Source organism: Plectropomus leopardus, chromosome 13 (assembly GCF_026936395.1).
Source record: "Plectropomus leopardus strain MGB_pleo_1.0 chromosome 13, ASM2693639v1, whole genome shotgun sequence".
Classification (NCBI taxonomy): Eukaryota; Metazoa; Chordata; class Actinopteri; order Perciformes; family Serranidae; genus Plectropomus; species Plectropomus leopardus.
The window spans coordinates 19900939-19919646 of record NC_142188.1 but is presented as its reverse complement, the minus strand read 5'-3'; the positions used below and the strand labels follow the sequence as shown (position 1 = coordinate 19919646).

At 36.5% G+C, this 18708-nt stretch overlaps 1 protein-coding gene across 5 annotated transcripts in view; it reads left to right on the top strand.

Annotated features, from left to right (window-relative positions):
• Window positions 1–18708, top strand: part of khdrbs2 (KH domain containing, RNA binding, signal transduction associated 2) — an 82842-nt gene that overhangs the window by 53612 nt on the left and 10522 nt on the right. For all 5 annotated transcript variants that reach the window (XR_015778506.1, XR_015778508.1, XR_015778507.1 and 2 more), the window contains exons 6-8: window positions 836–1019; window positions 15370–15452; window positions 16271–16329. Coding sequence is in view for 2 of the 5 variants with exons in the window: in XM_088086778.1 (XP_087942904.1) it covers window positions 836–1019; window positions 15370–15452; window positions 16271–16329 (326 nt within the window). In the remaining 3 variants the exon portion in view is untranslated. The remainder of the gene's footprint in view (window positions 1–835; window positions 1020–15369; window positions 15453–16270; window positions 16330–18708) is intronic.

Below are 18708 nucleotides of genomic sequence, written 5' to 3'. Positions count from 1 at the left end.
AATCCTGCAGAAACACGGGACGCTCCCAATTTAAAGTCACCACCACCACTTCCCTACCTAGATTTTCTCCTTATGGCACTACGATAAGCGATTATTGTAAATCTCCATGAAAATATGCACCAGTAATTCCCCTTTGAGTGTCTGTATTTTTGGATCACAATGGGCTGCTACCTAGTGAAGGATGTGCCAGAGGAAGAAAGGGTATCCTGGCCCACCTACATCATGCTGCTGTTAAAATGCTAAGTTAGCAGACAATAGACGGCTTTGCGATGCTAAATCCACCCTTCAATCCCTGTGGTGTTCATTGGGTTGTGCTACTGGACAGTCGCAACCTCCGTAAAAGAAACAATCCACCTTAAATTCCTCATGCCTGCCCATGTCCTTTGGCCTTTAATGCCTCTCCACTGGACAGTGTTGAATAAGCCTTTGTGCAACCTGAGTGCACTCTGCAGCTTCAGGCAGATGGAGGTGTGATTTTGTACAAACACAGGCTAGGCGCTGCTCCATCGTGCTATTGAAATAACCACGCTGCGTCCCACAGGCATGTTTGCAGAGCTAAGAAAGACACAAAGTGACACTCTTGAACCCTGTGATCATTACAAGATCTACCTCAGTGCCAGCGGAGGTTATGCTTATCTAGTGTTTCACCCGAGCACACTGTACGACAGCCACCAACTGAGGCAGCCTGCACATATGCAGCGATAAGAGGGATTTAACACATTCCTTAATGTCTTAACTCCACTTTTTCGCTGAAATGTCTGGCTTATTTACAAAAGTTAGTGAAGTGTGATTCTTAAGGCAAATCGACGCCATGTTTGTCTGCTTGTTTTGCCAGGGGCCACAGAGGCACAGGAAGAAGTGCAGCAGCACCTCGGGGGACAGTGGCAGCGACGCACAGCAAACTTCCCACGACTGTTTTAACGAGGGAGGCACAAGCTCCCAGAGCCAGGGGGGCAGCAGGGAGCGCAGGATACAGGCCCCCGCTGTTAGCAGTCACACATGAATCATACGACGACTATGTAAGTCCAATCCTCTTTGCGCACACTGAAAAGTATAGCTGATAATAATTTTACTTGAACTGTGTGCAAATCTGACTTGGTTTAATCCCCTTTCATGTGATCTGGATGAGTCGTGCTCTACATGGAGAGGTAGGGCATTCAGGGACACGCATTTAAGAAATCAGGGCAAGCAGTAAATTACTATAATATATTTTTATTTAATTAACGTAAATGTTTAAAGCATACCTTACTTTTTAGAATGACTATGAATCTTCGAGGCAGCCCTTGGTTTCTATGTATATCAGCATAATATTACAATTAACTTGTTTGACTTTAAAGTTGATGAGAAAATATCATCCTTATCTCTATCATCCTAAGTTAAGACACAATTGTGTCGGATAAGGTTGCATGCATGGATCATTTTCTCTTCCTCTTTTTAGAAAAACATTTTTTAAAAATGTAGATTTTCTCTTCATGTCTCAGGCAAAAACAAATACATTCAATTTATTTTGCTGTCCAAATGTGCAGATAAATATTATTAAAAACACAAAGAACATTAAGTTGTGTTAACTGATCTAATTAAAAGTAAAATTTAAGAAAAGTAAAATTAGCTCAGATTTGAGGTTTTTGTGGTTAAAATAAACCACGCATTGTGCATTCAGTCTTTATTTCATTTAGATCTCTAACTGACCTCTAGTATGTATCTTGCCTCTTTTGCACCACAGATGAGGCACACTGTTGTAAAACAGGTCTTTCTGTCCACAACAGCCGTAAGTCAAACTTCTTTCACTGTGCAGCCAGATTTTAGTTTTATGTCTTGGCTCAGGTTCCCACATCTGTGTTAAAGGCAGTTTTTGTAACTGCTCATAAACTCTTATTTTGGCATTGTCCTCATGCAAAGTCTGCGATTTTGACTATATTCAGGGCTGACATGTATCAGCTTTGAGCTCTATTTGTTGTGGCAAATCTGTCTGTCAGTTGCTCTGACAGCTGCTATTTCTAACTGTTGTGCACCCCAATCCACATGGCTGGTGTAAATGTTACCTTACTTTTTGATGCTGTGAAAACTTTTTGATTGAGTAAAAAAGAACCACTGTGTTAGATGACAGTCTGAAACCCAGCAAGCTTTTGCATTCAAAAAGTCAACTTCAAAGGGTGAGTGATGAGCACATATGTTTTGGTATGATGTGAATTTGGTCACTTGTGCAAAACAATGAATCTGCGCCAGATGTCAGTGCCTGGGGGGAGCTTTTAAATCAGTGCCTGCATGTACATTTTTATTTTGTGTTGAATTAAATAGATAAGAATGGCTGCCAGAAAAGTAGCAGCTGCAGTAAATTAAATGTGATTTGTAGTTTATAAAACATGAAATACCAGTGGGGATCACACTATGGATGCCTATCTCAGGCAGTGTGATGAAAAAAAGAGATCCTATAAGTTATTATAATGAGAGTCTTCCTCAAAATAAGGACTAAGTATTCAAAATAATGAGTTGATATTTCATAATAATGAGAAACTTTCTTAAAATAATGATTTCCTCATCTAAAAAATTATAAAGAGTTACTTGTCTGAAATAGTGAATAAGTATTCAAAAATAAGGAGTTGGTATCTAAAAATGATAATCTTTCAAAAATGACTTCATACCTCTAATTAATGATGCTTATCTCAAAATAATGATTTATTAAAGTCACAATAATGAGTTACCATCTCAAATTGACTCAGTGTCTTAAAATAATGACTAACTTATCTGAATATAATGAGAAACTTTAATATAATGACTTATCTCAAAATACTTTGTATCTCAAAGTACTGATTAACTAATTAACTACTGATAACGACTAAATATTCAAAATAATGAGTTAATATCTCAAAATAATATAGAACTTTCTTAAAATAATGACTTATTTACCTCAAAATAATGTAGTATCTCAAAATTATGAGTCATTGATCTGAAATGATGAGATTGAGTATTTAAAATATGAGTTAGTATCTTAAAATTATAAATAATATATAAATATAAATAATAAAAAAATTATGACTTAAACACATAGGGTCTTACAAATGCCAAATAATTAGTTACTATCTCAAAATGATGAGAAACCTCCTAAATGTAATGACTTGCTTATCTCAAAATGACTTTAAGTCTCAAAGTGCTGATTTACTCATCTCAAAACAATGAATAAATGTTCAAAATAATGACTTATTATCTAAATAATGACTTACTCATCATGCATTATTGATGTCAAAATAATGTGAAACTTGCAAAAATAATGACTCAATGATTTCAAAATAATGGGATATGTTACAAGAATGATGTGGTATCCTAAGACAATGACTTGTTTATTTCAAAATAATGACTTAAAATATGAATCACTTAATTTAAAAATAATCGCATGTTAAAACAAAGATGTAGTATCTTAAAATGACTCACTTGTCTCAAAATAATGATTCACGTATCCAAACTCAATGACTCAATATTACAAAATATTGACAATTATCCTAAAAAATAATGACTAGTATTATAAAATAATGACTGTCGGAAATGGATTTCCTTTCCCTGGGGCTCCATGAAGAAAACACACTAATATACTATAAACATGTGTAAAAACAAGTGCTGTATAAACATGAAGTCATTGTGTGTAATGTAGACCCATGGAGCTCTGCATTGTGAGTAGCTGCTCCATTTACATGCAAAGAGAGCACTCCAAGTGGAGGTTTAGGTAGTATCTTGACCAGTGGTCTGTAAAATCTTTGTTCACGTCACTTTAAACAATGTTGGGATCCGTATCAAAAAATATTCAAGGCCTTTGTTTTAAGTGTGCTTGTCCTCAGATCTTGGGAATTTTTCAAGGTCATTTTGAAAGGACTACACAAGGTGAGCTCTAAGTTTCATCAAAATGAAAAAAGGCAACACTTTTACCAGTCTATTTCCTCAGAGCCTTCCTGCTAAGCAAAGCCCCCATGTGTGTTGGCAATTGAAGATTGGGCTGTCTGCATGGGGAAATGCACAAGCGCAGTCTCATTACCAAACCAAATTGAGTTCTGATGTAGAGCCTGTGTATTTCTGAGCAGTAAAAAGCGAGGCATTTCTTCTCTTTGTAATTGGAGGTTGGAAAGAAGGGTGGGAGCGCAGAGACTAGGGGATTATGGAAAGATGAGTTTGTCCTGAACATTTTCTTCCCTCATATCTCACTTTGCTTTTTTTTCTACCACATTACACAATTTTCTTTGAGCATGTTTCCAGAGTGTAGCACAACCTCTTTATACAAAGGTCCAGGTTTGTTTGCTTTTTCAATCACTGAGCATACAAGATGCCGCACCGCCTGTAGTTATTCCACTACAAGAATCCCGCACTGTACAATCTGCTGAAACACAATATTAGATCAGCAGCAGCTGATGCGTCTTTGTTGCCACATCCTGTATTTGTCTTTGTGTAAAAAGGAGTGTGTACGGGTATCATGTAGATTTCTCCAGAGACCGTTGATTGATGGACTCCGTCAAACTGTCAGTCTGTCTCATAAAAGTGATACTGCGAGAATGTCCATAATTGTTCCTAATCGAGGGAGTTATTGATTCAAAAAACTTCAATAGAAAGCGCGAGGAAGCTGGTAGTTATCATGTATCATTTTTGCTTTATAATTTATGAATGCAACTTTTGTCTTCATCTTTCACCCACAAATCTCACCTTGCTATATCCTTTTTATTAGCACTCTATTTTTCCTTGGTTTTGTTTTTTTTGTTTCTCCTGGAGTGAAGTTGTATTCGGGTGTACAGAATGATGTAGTACTTTACTTGTCCAATAATCACTGAAACCATAAAGCAGCCATGCCAAAAGCAAAATAAATTTGCACTTCAGGTTGAAAAATGAGGCCAAAGCAAAAATGACAAAAACTGCAGTTCATCAGCCCGATACAAAAAATGATTTTGGTTTTATAGCCAATTTCAACATCAATGGCAAATGTACCTCCAAAAACAAGATACTCACATCCAAAACGCCAAACTCGATTCGTCCACAAACAAATGGGTGGCGTCAGAGTAGCTATGTCAATATTTTTCTTTACATTTTCTACATATTCCTGTATAATAAACTCCTTTGTTGTCCAAAACCTAGTAAAAACCCATCAATGAGCCTCATTGATGCACCTTACGAGAGCACTAAATGTGTGTTAATCCACAAAGGAAAACAGTTCCTGACAAGGCACAATATATTCCTGTTTGAGCAATGTTTGCTAAAAACTATTAATTTTTAACCAGCTATTTATTGAATTATTTACCCTTTCTTTTTTTTTTTAAATACAATGTTAAGTTGTATGTTTTCTGTAAAAACGAATGGTGTTGGGGCAACAGGAGTTTGGAGTGCTGAGAAACATGTACTCTTAAATTCATCTCATCAAATCATCGTCTCTTTTTGGGGGTGGGATTTCTTGACAATAAGAAAAAAATATATGGCAAACATATCCTTTAAGTGGTGACAAAACAGCATTTGCTTGACTTGTCAAAATCACAAACAAGGCTGACATTCAATATACATAGAGTTATTGAATGGTACAAATAAGATAAATTGGCAGTTTGTAAACAGTAAATCACCAGTAATTAAAAATAAGTAATTTTTTGCATGAATAATTTTTTATCAGTCCATAATTAGGGGATAATAGATTGCTTTAAAGTAAATAATTTAATTACCACTTTCTTCTTATATTTATCCAAACGCTCTGAGTTTTATGTAAAAATATGTTTTAACACATTTGCTGTTCTTTTAATAATATTTTACCATGAGTTTTATCAGTATACAGTTCGGAGATTATCTTTATGATTTATTATATAAAATAATAAATGAAAATAATAATAATAAATGAAAAATCAGGCACTGTTTTGTTGCCTGCTTCACAATATTTTGCCACATCCTTTTATGCACAGTCACCACAAGTTATTAACATTGCTGCACAATCTCCTGCCAGACTCTGATTTCCATGGGATTGCTTATCTATAACCAGCGCATGCAGTTACGCATGCATCGTGTAGTTTGCAGTCTGTGTTTATTTAATGAATGACGGACTATTCAAACAATTGAGGGGAGGTTCCCATATACACCTCCTGTGTTGTGGAGCAGGTCATCATGTAACGGGGATTCCTCTGGAGACCGTCGTGATTAATGGACTCTGTCACACTGTCAGTGTTGTAATACTAATACAGTGACGATGACCATTACTGTACCTCTTAAAGGACGGCAACAATTTAGAAGAGAAGTGGATTGCAGAGGTGTTCAGTTTGTATAAATTTAGGTATCATTTCTTTGCAATGAGCTGCGGATATTTTTACAAGTCAGAGTCAGCATTATTGTTAGTTGTTCAGGGCTGATACACTTCTGTAATAGATTCCTAGATTCTGTCATGAAATCCTCCTAATCCAGAAACTGATGATTGTCAGGCTTTCAATTTTGAGGAAAGATGTTAACATATTACAGCACTGCCACCAAATAATCTTCTGTATGTATAATATAATCTGTGTCTCGTATTGTGAAGTGCCCGTGGGCTTTTAGCATAATTTCAGATAAAGTGATAAGCCTTTAAGTGATTTTGTAATCCATAAAGCATTAATTGATTATAGGCCAATTTACCAGAAAAAAAACCTTAAGAACCAATCCATGTTGCAAACACACCAAAAGATATTGTAAATAAGTAGCAAAAAAAGAAAAGAAAGAAAGATTGTAAGAACTATAAGAATATTATAAGAATCTGATTCTTAACACAAGAAACAACCTACAAATATAAATGACCATAAACAGTCTTAACAGACCGTTTATCACCAATAAACATTAGTTTATTTAATATTCACGAATTGTTAACTCATAATAAAGTGATGCTGTATTTGTCATCACTGCTCGGAATATCCTCAATTTATGAAATCTCTCGAGAAAACAGGACGTTCAAAACTTCCTGAGATAAATATTCTGTGTACATATATCAGTAGGGTTATAAGCTGGTATTATTAGAAGATCAAATCACAACAATCAAATTTTCCTATTCATTTCCTTATTACCCTTTTGGTGACACTCAGATCACCCATCCATTCCAACAGACGGATATTTCTGAAAAGACCCTAAGTAAATGCTATAAATATTTCATTTGATATTTTGACCAGTGTAGTAATATTATGTACTGTAAGAATACAATTATAGTTAAAATTTGCCTTAAGCTTTCTCCTTGCCTCATGGTCAAAAGAAAAAGAGGCTGTAGCTCCACTGCAGTCCACTTTAAATATATCACATATGTAATAATCACATATGTCTGTGCATTTGGTTTGAGTAACATGACAGTAATCATAGACGTAGACATCCTAGAAAGTTATGTCCATTAACATGGTCGGGAACCAAAGCAAAACCATTTGATCATTAAAAATAATTCAAAGCACATCATATATTAATGAATACATAGTGGGCCACCTAAGCACAAGGCTGTTTCTTGCTTTCTGACAGTTTAAGTGCTTTAAATGCATAAAAAGAGGCCTGTTTTCCAGTGATAAGCGATCTGCTTGTTCAGCATTTAGCCCAAGTGTTCTGTGTAAAATTGTATTCTTAATTGTTTTACAATTGTAACAGAGTAAATCTCTTCCCACACTAAGCTCTTATAGTACAGTATGCAATCTGACATGGCACTACTTTTCATATTATATGTTTTTAATGTATATGTATTTTAATGTATTTTAGAGCACAGTTAGAATAGGGTATGGTACTTTAAGTTGTTGCAAGTCTTTAGCTGTGTTGTGTTGCTGCTGAGTTGCTAAAATTAGCACCATCAACCAGAATTTGGTGACTTTTCAAACGAGCTTTAATGAATGAATGTAGCTAATCCCCCAGAAAGAGCAGCAGCCGCGAGACATTTGACTGTAATCATCAGTATAAGTTCCTCCATGAGGAAAGTGCAAAGGGAGAGCAGAGGGAGATTACAGATGTGATTGATGGCATTTTGTATAGACTGGGACCATGGCCTCAGTTTAATGTTAAAGATCAAATCCCATCTGGATCAAATCTTATCTTTTAATGTCAGTGCTGATGATAGAAGAGAGGAATCTGGGGAGTGATGCAGGATTTTTGTCCCTGACGGCACACCATGAATCGTATAAATTGCTGGTAAAAATTGAAACGCATAGCTTGGTTTTTTAAACCTGAGCCCTGCAACCATACCGAGGCAGTGCGGGAAATGCCATAATGTGATTAAACACAGAGCTTTGGGAGGCTTTGAAGAAAAAAAAAAAGTCTAATCTATCTACTGTGGAAAAAGCAAAAGGACACCCTTTTGAAAAGGGGGGAAAATTCTCCCTATATCATCTATTTCATGAACATAAAAGATGCGTGAGATTCGTGAGGTTCTGTGTATTTCTTGAAGGAGAGCGGCTTCTCAGGCCACCTTTATGCACATCATACTGTAATTGCTTTATAACAATGAGCTCAGACACTGCTGAGTTCACATTTGTTTGATTAATTATGGAAATTCTCCATGCAGAACTCTCCTGTTTATTAAAACAGATGTATGACACGCACTTCCACTCGATTATTTAATAGAAGGAAAACTCAGGTAGAATACATAATGGCTGCAGCTGTATCATTTGGGACTAAAGCCACAGGACGGGATGAAGCAGACAGACGCAGTTACACTTAATGCTAAACTGCATGAGCACGTTTAACATCAAGCACTACTATAACATCTGAAATTAATTTTGTTCTTGAGCCTACATTCAGCCACTATTACATGATACTATTTTAAGGCTGCAAGATATGAAGAGAATATGCAATATGTAATGACACTGTTCAAAATTATGATAACTTGTGATAAATGAACAAATACTGAATTTCTGCTCCTCTTTGTAAAAAAAAAAAAAACATTTTAAGTCCAGTTTTCTACTGATACTCTCTTTTAATCAATTTCTAGTAATATATGCAAAAAAACCCCCCCAAAAAACCCCGATATATTGCAATTATTTTGACAAATATTTCAATAAGAGTCACATTTGGTCATTTTTTAACTTAATTCTTTCTGAAAAAAAAATATAAATAATCATGATGTGCGTTTTGCTGAGGTCTGTATTTTGTACAGCATGTTTCCTTACATCTGGAATATGATTTGCAGGCCTGGCCATCTCTGTAGCACCACAGTGCTTCTTTTATGATGGTACGTTGTGGCACATTTTGCAAGTTTGATAATGTTTTGATTAATTGTACAGCCCTCGTGTTTACTGGAGTCATTCTACTGTTTTCTGCCACTAAGAAAAGAAAAGTTCTTGTTGTCTTGTTATAACTATCTTTTAACTAGATATACTGCCATGCGGTTGTACGCGTCCCTGCACCGTCACGTTTACATCCATGTCTGTGAAAACATAGACACTTTACACACAGATGATCTATACAGTCAGCACCGTTTTAAGGTGGTTCTTGAGGATTCTTGAGTTGTGGTCAAAACATGTTGTATGCGGTCACTGTGACCTTAACCTCTGACCTTTGAACATCAAAATTGAATGAATTCCTTCAAGGTGTTCGCTTTCACTGGACTGAGACTAATGTAAGGTCACTGTGACCTTGACCTTTAACCATCTAATCAGTAGATCCTTCAGTCTACTGAAACGTTTTTTTCAAGTTTGAAGAAATTCCCTCCAGGCCTCCAGCCACAGCTGATGCCTGCGGGGAGGCATAATAAAAAACTTGCAGCCTTTTTTCCCTTAATGTGAGTTTTACCCTGAAGTATTGAAAATTATATTGAATATTGATATTTTTTAAGGTATTGTATGTAAGAAGATATTGTATAGTTAGAAATTCCAGGGTGCTTGGTGGATCTGTGCAATAAAAGCCCAAAAAAATCTTTAAATTAAAAAATAAAACAAAAAAGTTAGAAATTCCAGTATCATGACAGCACTACTTTCAACTTACTCTGACTGCAGTCTTTCGGGATATATCTTATCGCACAAGTTGACATGCAATGACGATAAAAGCACAATATATTGTGCAGCCCAATACTTTCTAATGTCACTATTCTTAAAATCTAACAAGTTTCAATTTCATCATACATACTAAATGTGGTGAAAATTGCCTCATTCCCGTATTTAACCCAAAACAAACGGACAATATACTATATCCAAAAGTTAACTCGTATTTTAAATGTGTAACCGACAACAATGCTGACTGAATTTGCAAAGGTAAAAGCAGTGAAGAGCAGCATCTATTCACTGAGACAAAAGGCTGCAAATCTCATTTTCCTCCCCATTCTGCAGCGTGGAGAGGCATTCACAGGCAGCTCCCTATGAAGATCAGTCACTGTCAGGGGACATACAGGTTGTCAATTGATAATGAAGCACAGTGCTAAGGGCCTTTAGGTTCTCGCTGTCCTAATTACACTGAGCGAGGACTCTCCACCCTTGTGTTAACATTTGATTTATTTTCTCTGCCTTGTTAAAAAGGACCAGTGTTAATTGTTTTTACAGATGAGAGTCAAACTGGAAGAATCAAGCCTCATTAATTAGGGGGCAGACTATTTACACATAGCACCTTGTCGAATCTGAATGCAGCCTGTGTTCTGGGTCAAACCAATGCGGAGGTCAGCAGAGATAAGAGAGAGTGTGATGAATGTTTTGTTATGTTTTCTTTGAGCTGACGCTGGATTAAAGACCTCATTTTACATTACATGTATTGCATTGCTTCTCCTGAACAATGTATTGTTCCTGGTAGATAATAAAACAAAGACAGAAATACATTATACATTTTTTTCAATCAAGGTTTGCCTACATAATAGCTTTTCCATATTTTTTAATGCAATCTTCCTTATTGTCTGACAGATGCTCGGTTGTCATGGTAATAGCTTGGCTCTCATCACAGATTTCACCACTCTAATTTGTGATCACATCCTTCTCGACGTACACATTTTTAGTTCATTTGAAATACACTCTCAAAAACTGATGCAAACATCAAGTTTTAATCATGGCTCAATTATTAGCACTATGCTAAAAATAAAATGGAAGAAAATGCAGACAAAAAAAAACAGGCAATTTACCACTTAACCACTCGAAATTCACCGGTTTCTGAAGCAATTAGTCATTATTATTTCACTCAGAACTAAACCAGGGCTAACCAGCCTGTCTCCTAGAAATTATAATTATATACAATTTGAAATACATTTTGGGGGAAACATGAGGAAATGTTGATTATTAAAGTACCTGGCAAGTTGCAAAAATGTTGATACTAAAAAAGGTAATTCACAGGTAATTGTCATCAAGTTCTTTCCCTAAAATTAACCAAAGTTCTTTTGTCATTAATGTAAGACATGAGTCTAGGCCTGAACCTGTAGTTCTGGCTTCAAAGTCCTGCACTTTGTACACCTGCCATCCTCCCCAAACATCTACCTTGCAAAGCATGCGTCACATATATGTAGTGTTCATTATCTGAAAAACATTTTGCTGAACATGATCCAGGTTGTAATTACATTACCACAAAAACGTAATCAAGAAAGCGGTTCAAACATAATTTCTCGGCTATAGTTATCCGACACTAACTCTGTGACTTTGTTTTTAATGTGTCATGTGGCACAAAATGTTGTTTCAGGTCATTGGTAAAAATCACCCATTTAATAGTGCAAGTTTTACAAGACTTCTCATCCCTGTAATTCTTTATCATAACTGAAGGTTTATTTTTATAATGCATTTGACTGATATTAATCCACCGATTGCTTTACATTTATGGTCCAGCATGGAGCGATTTGTCATATGGGATTGCTAACAAAACAGTCAATTACTGAGATATGCAGGTCTCTGACTCGGCCTTTGTGGGGAAAGACTCATGCAAGAAAAGGAGAAGTATTGGATCCTCTGAACAACTTAATCCCTGACATAATCCCTAACTTTAATTTAGTCAAATTCATGTTCACACAAATATAATGGCACACAGGAACCAGAGCTGTTTGAATCAGCGTTACCCGACAGGAAAGGGAGTGTGCGTCTTAAATATAATTTCTTTTGTGTTGCCGCACTTGATGTCCTTCACACTGATGTGTCTGCTTTGGTGTCACAAAGCATTTCCAAAAGCAGCCACACTAAAAGCAAGATGATATTACTCTATTGTTACAGGCAGATGGTAATAACACGCTGCGGAGGTCACTTCTAGCATGAACCAGGTTCATTGAAGATTTCAACACATTTCATTCTGCTGATTTAAAATGTATTCAAACACTTGCATGCATCATCACAGAGCGTGAAAAAAAAAAAATCAAGCTCAGAAAGGATTAGATTAGATTGCAATGAAAACAATCATAAGTACTTTAAACTCCTAAATATCTTCCAATGAGCAAGATCCAACAATTACAAGAGCGGACAAAAGCTAAATTTACTGTTTTGCACACGCTTTGGCCTTACTCCAGTTAAAGGTGTTATTCAGGTTAAGCTGTTTTATGTCCACCTTTGGTCCGCTGAGATTGATTATCCCTGCTGTCATGAATAAACCATTTAACAGAATATTATGTGGAGTGCTTTCTTCAGACAGATGAGTCCATACAGGAACAGGAGGATAGGTTTGGTTCAATTAAATGAAAGAAGCCAGAGGTGTTCTCTGTTTCCCGCATTCATATGAACTTATATGAATTTATCAAATAACAAATTATGAATGAATTTGCTTATTGTGTATTTCCATATCTTTTCAATTCTTTTTTATTCAGCCTTTACTGAATCAGTCAGTCCCTTTATATTGAAAATTTGACATTTTTAATTACTTTTTATGACACACTATAGTACAACTTTATGACACTTTTATGACATGCTAACACTTTACAAACCTATAATAATTATATAGCCTACATAAAACTCTTCTTAAATACTAGTATCCCACGTTTTAATAAATCTGAAGGTAATGAAATAGAGTGACAGTGATGACATTGACTGTAACAACACCAGTCGAGCAAGTAAACCATAATACTAGAACCGGCATGAATAATAATAATGGCAATTAATTAAGTTTATTTAGGAATTAATGATTATGATTACAGTTGCTAATTATTTCCAGTGACGGTGCATGGTTGCATTTTGTACATTTTTTCTCTTCTAATTTTTTCTAAATATGTTGGCAGGCATTTTGAGCATATTTTCAATGTGTTAAAATGCTTGTTAAAAACAGCGGGCTTTGCTAAGATATAACCATGGTACTTGTATAGAAAATAGACAGAAATCACAAATGTTATGTAAATTACCGCACTCTTATTGAACTTGTCAATAGCAGTTCCTGGTTTCCTCGATAGAGACCTGATGGTGAATAGTTTATAATGAATAATGATCCATCTTTATAGATGTATCTTGAATATTTTTAGGAGAGAACTAACTATAAATTAAAAAACACAGGGGAAAAAGTAGTGCCAAAAAGGCACAAAAGCACTCATTTCTGCTCACAAAATGTAATTGCTGTGAGTGGAACTGAAAGCAGCTCTGGTGAGCGAATGAACTCTGCTGTCTGATCTGGGTTTTGGCAGCTGGACAGTCAAAGGATATTTGTCTGTTTAGAGAGACTTTAGGAGTAAATCAACTGAAACTGGAAAAAGTGACAAGGGCAAAAATAGGATTTTGAAAAGTGAGCGTGACATGTCCACTCTACAGTATATCCCCAGTGGAAAAGACACCCTTGAGCCCAACAGAAATTTAAAAAAAGTATGAACAGGTGCAACAACCCTCTGAGAGTCCAATACACAATGAGAAAGAGATGATGATCCTGAATTGATAATATTAAGTGAACATTTATGCAGGTGACAAAACAAAGTGGAAGGAGTGAGATATTTACGCTAAATGCCACAGTAATCAGTGTAATATTAGTGCCAGTTCTAATGTTGAGTTATAATATTTACTTTTATCACTTCCTCCAGGATCGCAGACTCTTTTTGTGATTGTTGCGGCCTGTATTATCGGATTTCGCATTAAAAAATAACAGAACCCATTCTGTTTTACTAAAAAAAAAAAAAGATTGTTACAACATTTTCAGGCATTTCTTGCAATGAATTTGCGGGAGCAAATGAAAATCAGAAATGTTGTGATGCTGTCATGGATTCAGAGATTATTATAATGACCATTTAGTGTTTCCCACAGAACTGAAATCTATGGGGCCCCCCGATGCTCAGTTGATAAAGCAGGCCCCCATGAAGAGAAGCTATGTCATCGCCGCAGGTTGAAGTCCGGCCTTGGCCCTTTGCTGTCTTTCACGTCTGTCCTATCTAATAAAGGCAAAAAAGCCAAAAATATCTTAAAAAAAGAACTGACATCTATTTGTGGGGTGGGAGCAACAGCTGATCGCAGATGAAGGACGATCTCCATAAGTTGCTCCCCTCCAGCTCTCTCTGCCGAGTTAGTTTAGTCCCAACAAACTCACACTGACATTGAAATGACTCGTTAAACCCATTGATAAACGTTGGGTAACGTAAGCTGTGTGATGCTAGCAGTTAGGCTATCCCTGTCACTGTGTGTGTGTGTGTGTGTGTGTGTGAGACTCTGTCACAAGCGTAACAGCAGTCTCATTATAAAGCGAGAGAGGAGCTGAGTAAACAATATACCACGCACAGCTCTACAGTGAAATTAGATTTTCCCTGCTTTGCGGCAATTGGGCAATATTGGGAGTTCACACAGAATTCATGGACATTGGCTGAATTTGCATTAACTGTTGCAACCACTACATCCTGGAGGAACAGTGTAATTTTTACAGAAACAGGTTACTTATAACTTAGTTGAGTGTTCTGTAGCTGCAAATCACATGATTACGTTACATTGCAATACTGATAGTGTCAGTTTCTTTATCAAACACAACAGAGGATCTTTCCTCTGTGATGGAAGAGGACAACAGTGCTATGTGTTGAGGAGAAATATACAAACAAGAGTAATATATCAATGCTTTCCCTGCTCTACAGCTGCACAGAATGGCGTCTGTTATTTTTTAATGCAGTTAACAATACTTCCAGGAGAAAATGCCGGAGGGGAGAGATTCTGCAAAGCATTTATACAACTGTACATAAATTACAGAAATCTTTACTGCACGCTGTTTAGACCTTTTTATTTATCGTGCCTATAGTTACTTGCTGGCTTTTTCCACCCATTTCTGCAGTAGCTACTTATCAATAGTTGAGATCCATATTGCAGTTTAGGACTCTGAAGATGTCTATTAGGCTCCACTAGTGAGACATGCTCCCCTGCAAGCCTTAATCAATAATTTCTGTTGGACATGATTTTTTCCTGTTTCCTCTCCTATTATAGACACAAAGTAATGGACTTTGCCGGTGGAGCTGCTTATTGATTGTTTTTATGTTCATGTGTAACCAGTTAGACTGCGTAGAGATGACTTTAATGCTTCCTGCGTATTTCCTGGCAGGGCTACGATGATGGGTATGGTGGAGAATATGATGACGAGAGTTACGAAGCCTACGAGGATAATTACAGCAATCAGTCAAAGAGGTGATGTTTAAACACGCACAGAAATGCTGGATAAACAAAAAAGGCCTTTTTGTAAATCACCATCTGTCTACTGTCACTTATAATGCATGTGAAAGGTGACCAGCTGTCATCGCTGCTTTACATTACAGCATTACATATGTTAATTAAAAAGAAATGAATACCTCCACTGAACTTATTTGTTTACTCGTCACATTTAGCCTGAACCTTGAATGAGTTTATGTATCTTTAATTTGATAAAAGGATAAGCCTGGTGATATTTATGTTTTTCTCTTTGCCAACAAATCCCATGAAAAGACCAAAAACAACAATGATGTGATCTGACAAGCATTATATAACAAGTCTGACTTAGAGTATAGTGATATGTGATATAGAGTTCATCTGTCATCCAAATTTATTAAAAGCACATCAGTGAGCAACATGGGCACTGCAGGTATTTACACATATACCACCCTGCTGCTGTAAATACTCACTAGAGCACCAAATGTGTTTTCCTCCGCAGCTGAAATTAGTCCCCAACAAATGCGCTGTTAACACCTATACAGCAACGTTTACTAAAAACCACAGTGCCCAGCTGTGTAAGGAAATAACTGAGACTTTTGTAGAGTTTAAATATATATATATATATATATATATATATTATAATTAGTTTATTATAGTATTACTATTTTTTAAGTATTTGTTGATATCATGCAAAATATATAATTATGCCAACCGTCTTTTACCAAAACAAAACCATCTTTCCTAATTTTACAAAATTATGAACAAATACACCTCATTGTTGTTTATTTTGACTGATTTATCCACTCTGTCTGATTTAGCATTTCAGATTATTATGAATATGGACATGGAACCAGTGATGAATCTTACAACAACTACGGTAAGCACGAGTTAATTATTTATTATTATTATTGTCAATTTATTTATTAATTTTTATAGTGGTTTTGTGAGCTGCACATCCTTGAACTAATTATGAGTTGCGCTCTATTTGACTGACCCTTCTGTCTCTAATAGTTCACACTTTGAAGTGTTCAACATAGTAAAAGTGCAAATATCACAGTCACACTAATAGAGCTAAAGCAATTATTTGATTATTTGAGACGATCCACAGAAAATGATTTGGCAGCTAGATAACTCATTGATTGATGTGACTTGAAGTCCCCTTTCAAGTCCTATTTCTGTTTTACATCATTAGGGGCCGATCACACCAAGACTATCACTAGAGAAGCATCGCCAGTAAAACCATTGTGTCTCTCTGGTACAGTGTGCCTGTTGGGTGCTGGTCTCTTTCTGCTGCACGACGTGTTTTTCTGGTGGCTTTTGGGCGCACATAAAAGTTAGAATATTTTAAACTTTACGCTCCAGGCGTAATATTGCACCACTTGTCAATATTACTTTTGGCCACACGCACGCAGTATGCACATGCAGTACGCGCATGCAGTACGCGCATGCAGTACGCACATGTAGTATGCACACGCAGCCCCCCTCCACAGGCGCTCCTAGCTGCTTTTCCAGATGGCTTATAAGGTGTTTTTGGAGCTGCTGCACCTAACACAATGCGTCTCAGTGTGATCAGCCCCATAGTTCTTAGAACCTCCCCTTTTTATTGAGTCTGGACTGCAATAACTAGGAACAATCAAAGTTCTTTTGGTCATTTTGACAGACATTTTTACTATTTCAGAGTAGTTACTCTCCCAGCACAAGAGGACCCATTAGTGATGTAAGTGTGCATTGATTGGTCATTGAACACATGGACCAATGCAGCATCTGTGCCCACCCAAAATTTACCTTTACCCTAATAAAAAAAAAAAAATAAAAAAAAAAACTTCAATAGACAACACAAAACACAAGGTATGCATGTCTTTAACATATCCTCGCACAACAGTTCATCTATCTAAAAAGCTATGCATACACTTTGTTAAATATTTTACAAATTAGTGCCCTTAATAGTTAGGTTAAGTTTGACACAAGAACTGTAGTCTTGAATGTGATGTGATGTCATGATGACATGTCAGGAAATTGTGACTGTGGGGATTTGTGACTTTTACTTAACTTTTTTCCACTTTTTTCAAAATTAGTCAAGAAAATAATAGGTTATTAAAGAATGAAAATGACTGTTAGTTGCAGCTCTACATGCTAATTTGGAAAATCAAAGATTAGGATGTACAATATCTAGAAGCCTCATAGTGACTATAGCAATATCTGTAACCCATCATGCAGTGAGCAATAAAAACTATTGTACTAAAAATATTTTGCCATTCTTGCACCTGACTTAGAATAACTTTAAACCAGAAGCAACATAGACATAATGTATGATTTACGGAAAGACTTTTACAGAAACATCCTTGCTTTGAAATTCATTCTTGACAAGAAAAACAAGTCCTGGCTGCACAATCGTGGCTGCTGCTGCACTGATATTTTAAAGATGTTGTGAAGCAGAGGAACAAAGGGAAAAAAGCCTTGCGGTTCCAGCCCACTTCTAATCATCCTCACCCAGGGGGCTGCTCCTGCATGCACCACATGACCTGCATGAGCTGCATTTGACTAGAACAGTAAATGTGCCAGTGGAAGCTCGGGGGGCTAACCGATGCCTGTTGTAAAGGTGGAGTGTTTTTCCTTTTGGATATGTGCCCTCGTAGGCTCATTCCAGAAAAGCTGTTACTATTGGCTTAGTAACCTCTGCTGTGCACAAAACACTGCTGTCGGGTAAAAGCAATCTTGTATCTCCAAAAACACAAACTGTTTGGGAAGCTTTTTACACTGTCCAAAGATTGTTTTATGTTTCAGCAAAAGACTTCAAATGTCCTTCAGCCATTCATCAAAACATGTAAAGCTTCAATTCAATTCAAGCAAAAATGTTAAAATCACCAAAAGTGGAGTTACAAGGTTGTCACATGACAGTGGCGATAAGCTGGTTGCCACAGTGGGTTTGCAGGCTCATTCATTTTCAGCACAATGAACTGTGCACTGGGGTGTTGAGGTCGGACCAAACCAAAAACCAAGGGGGCAATGATTTGATTTTCTGCTCCATAAACACTTTCTTATTTGGAAGCAGTTCAATGTGCCATGCAGCAGAGGTGGCCATCTTTATGTAATTTGGCTCTTAGGAAGGAGCTGCTGACAGTCACATCTCCGTATTGGTCCAACAGAGGGCAAAGTGCTTATGAAAATCATTTTCTGTGGAGCGAAGCCTCTATAGTAGCTAGGATAGAATTTGCTCGCTTGAATTTTCTTGTCTTTGGTTAAATGGGTTGTGAGA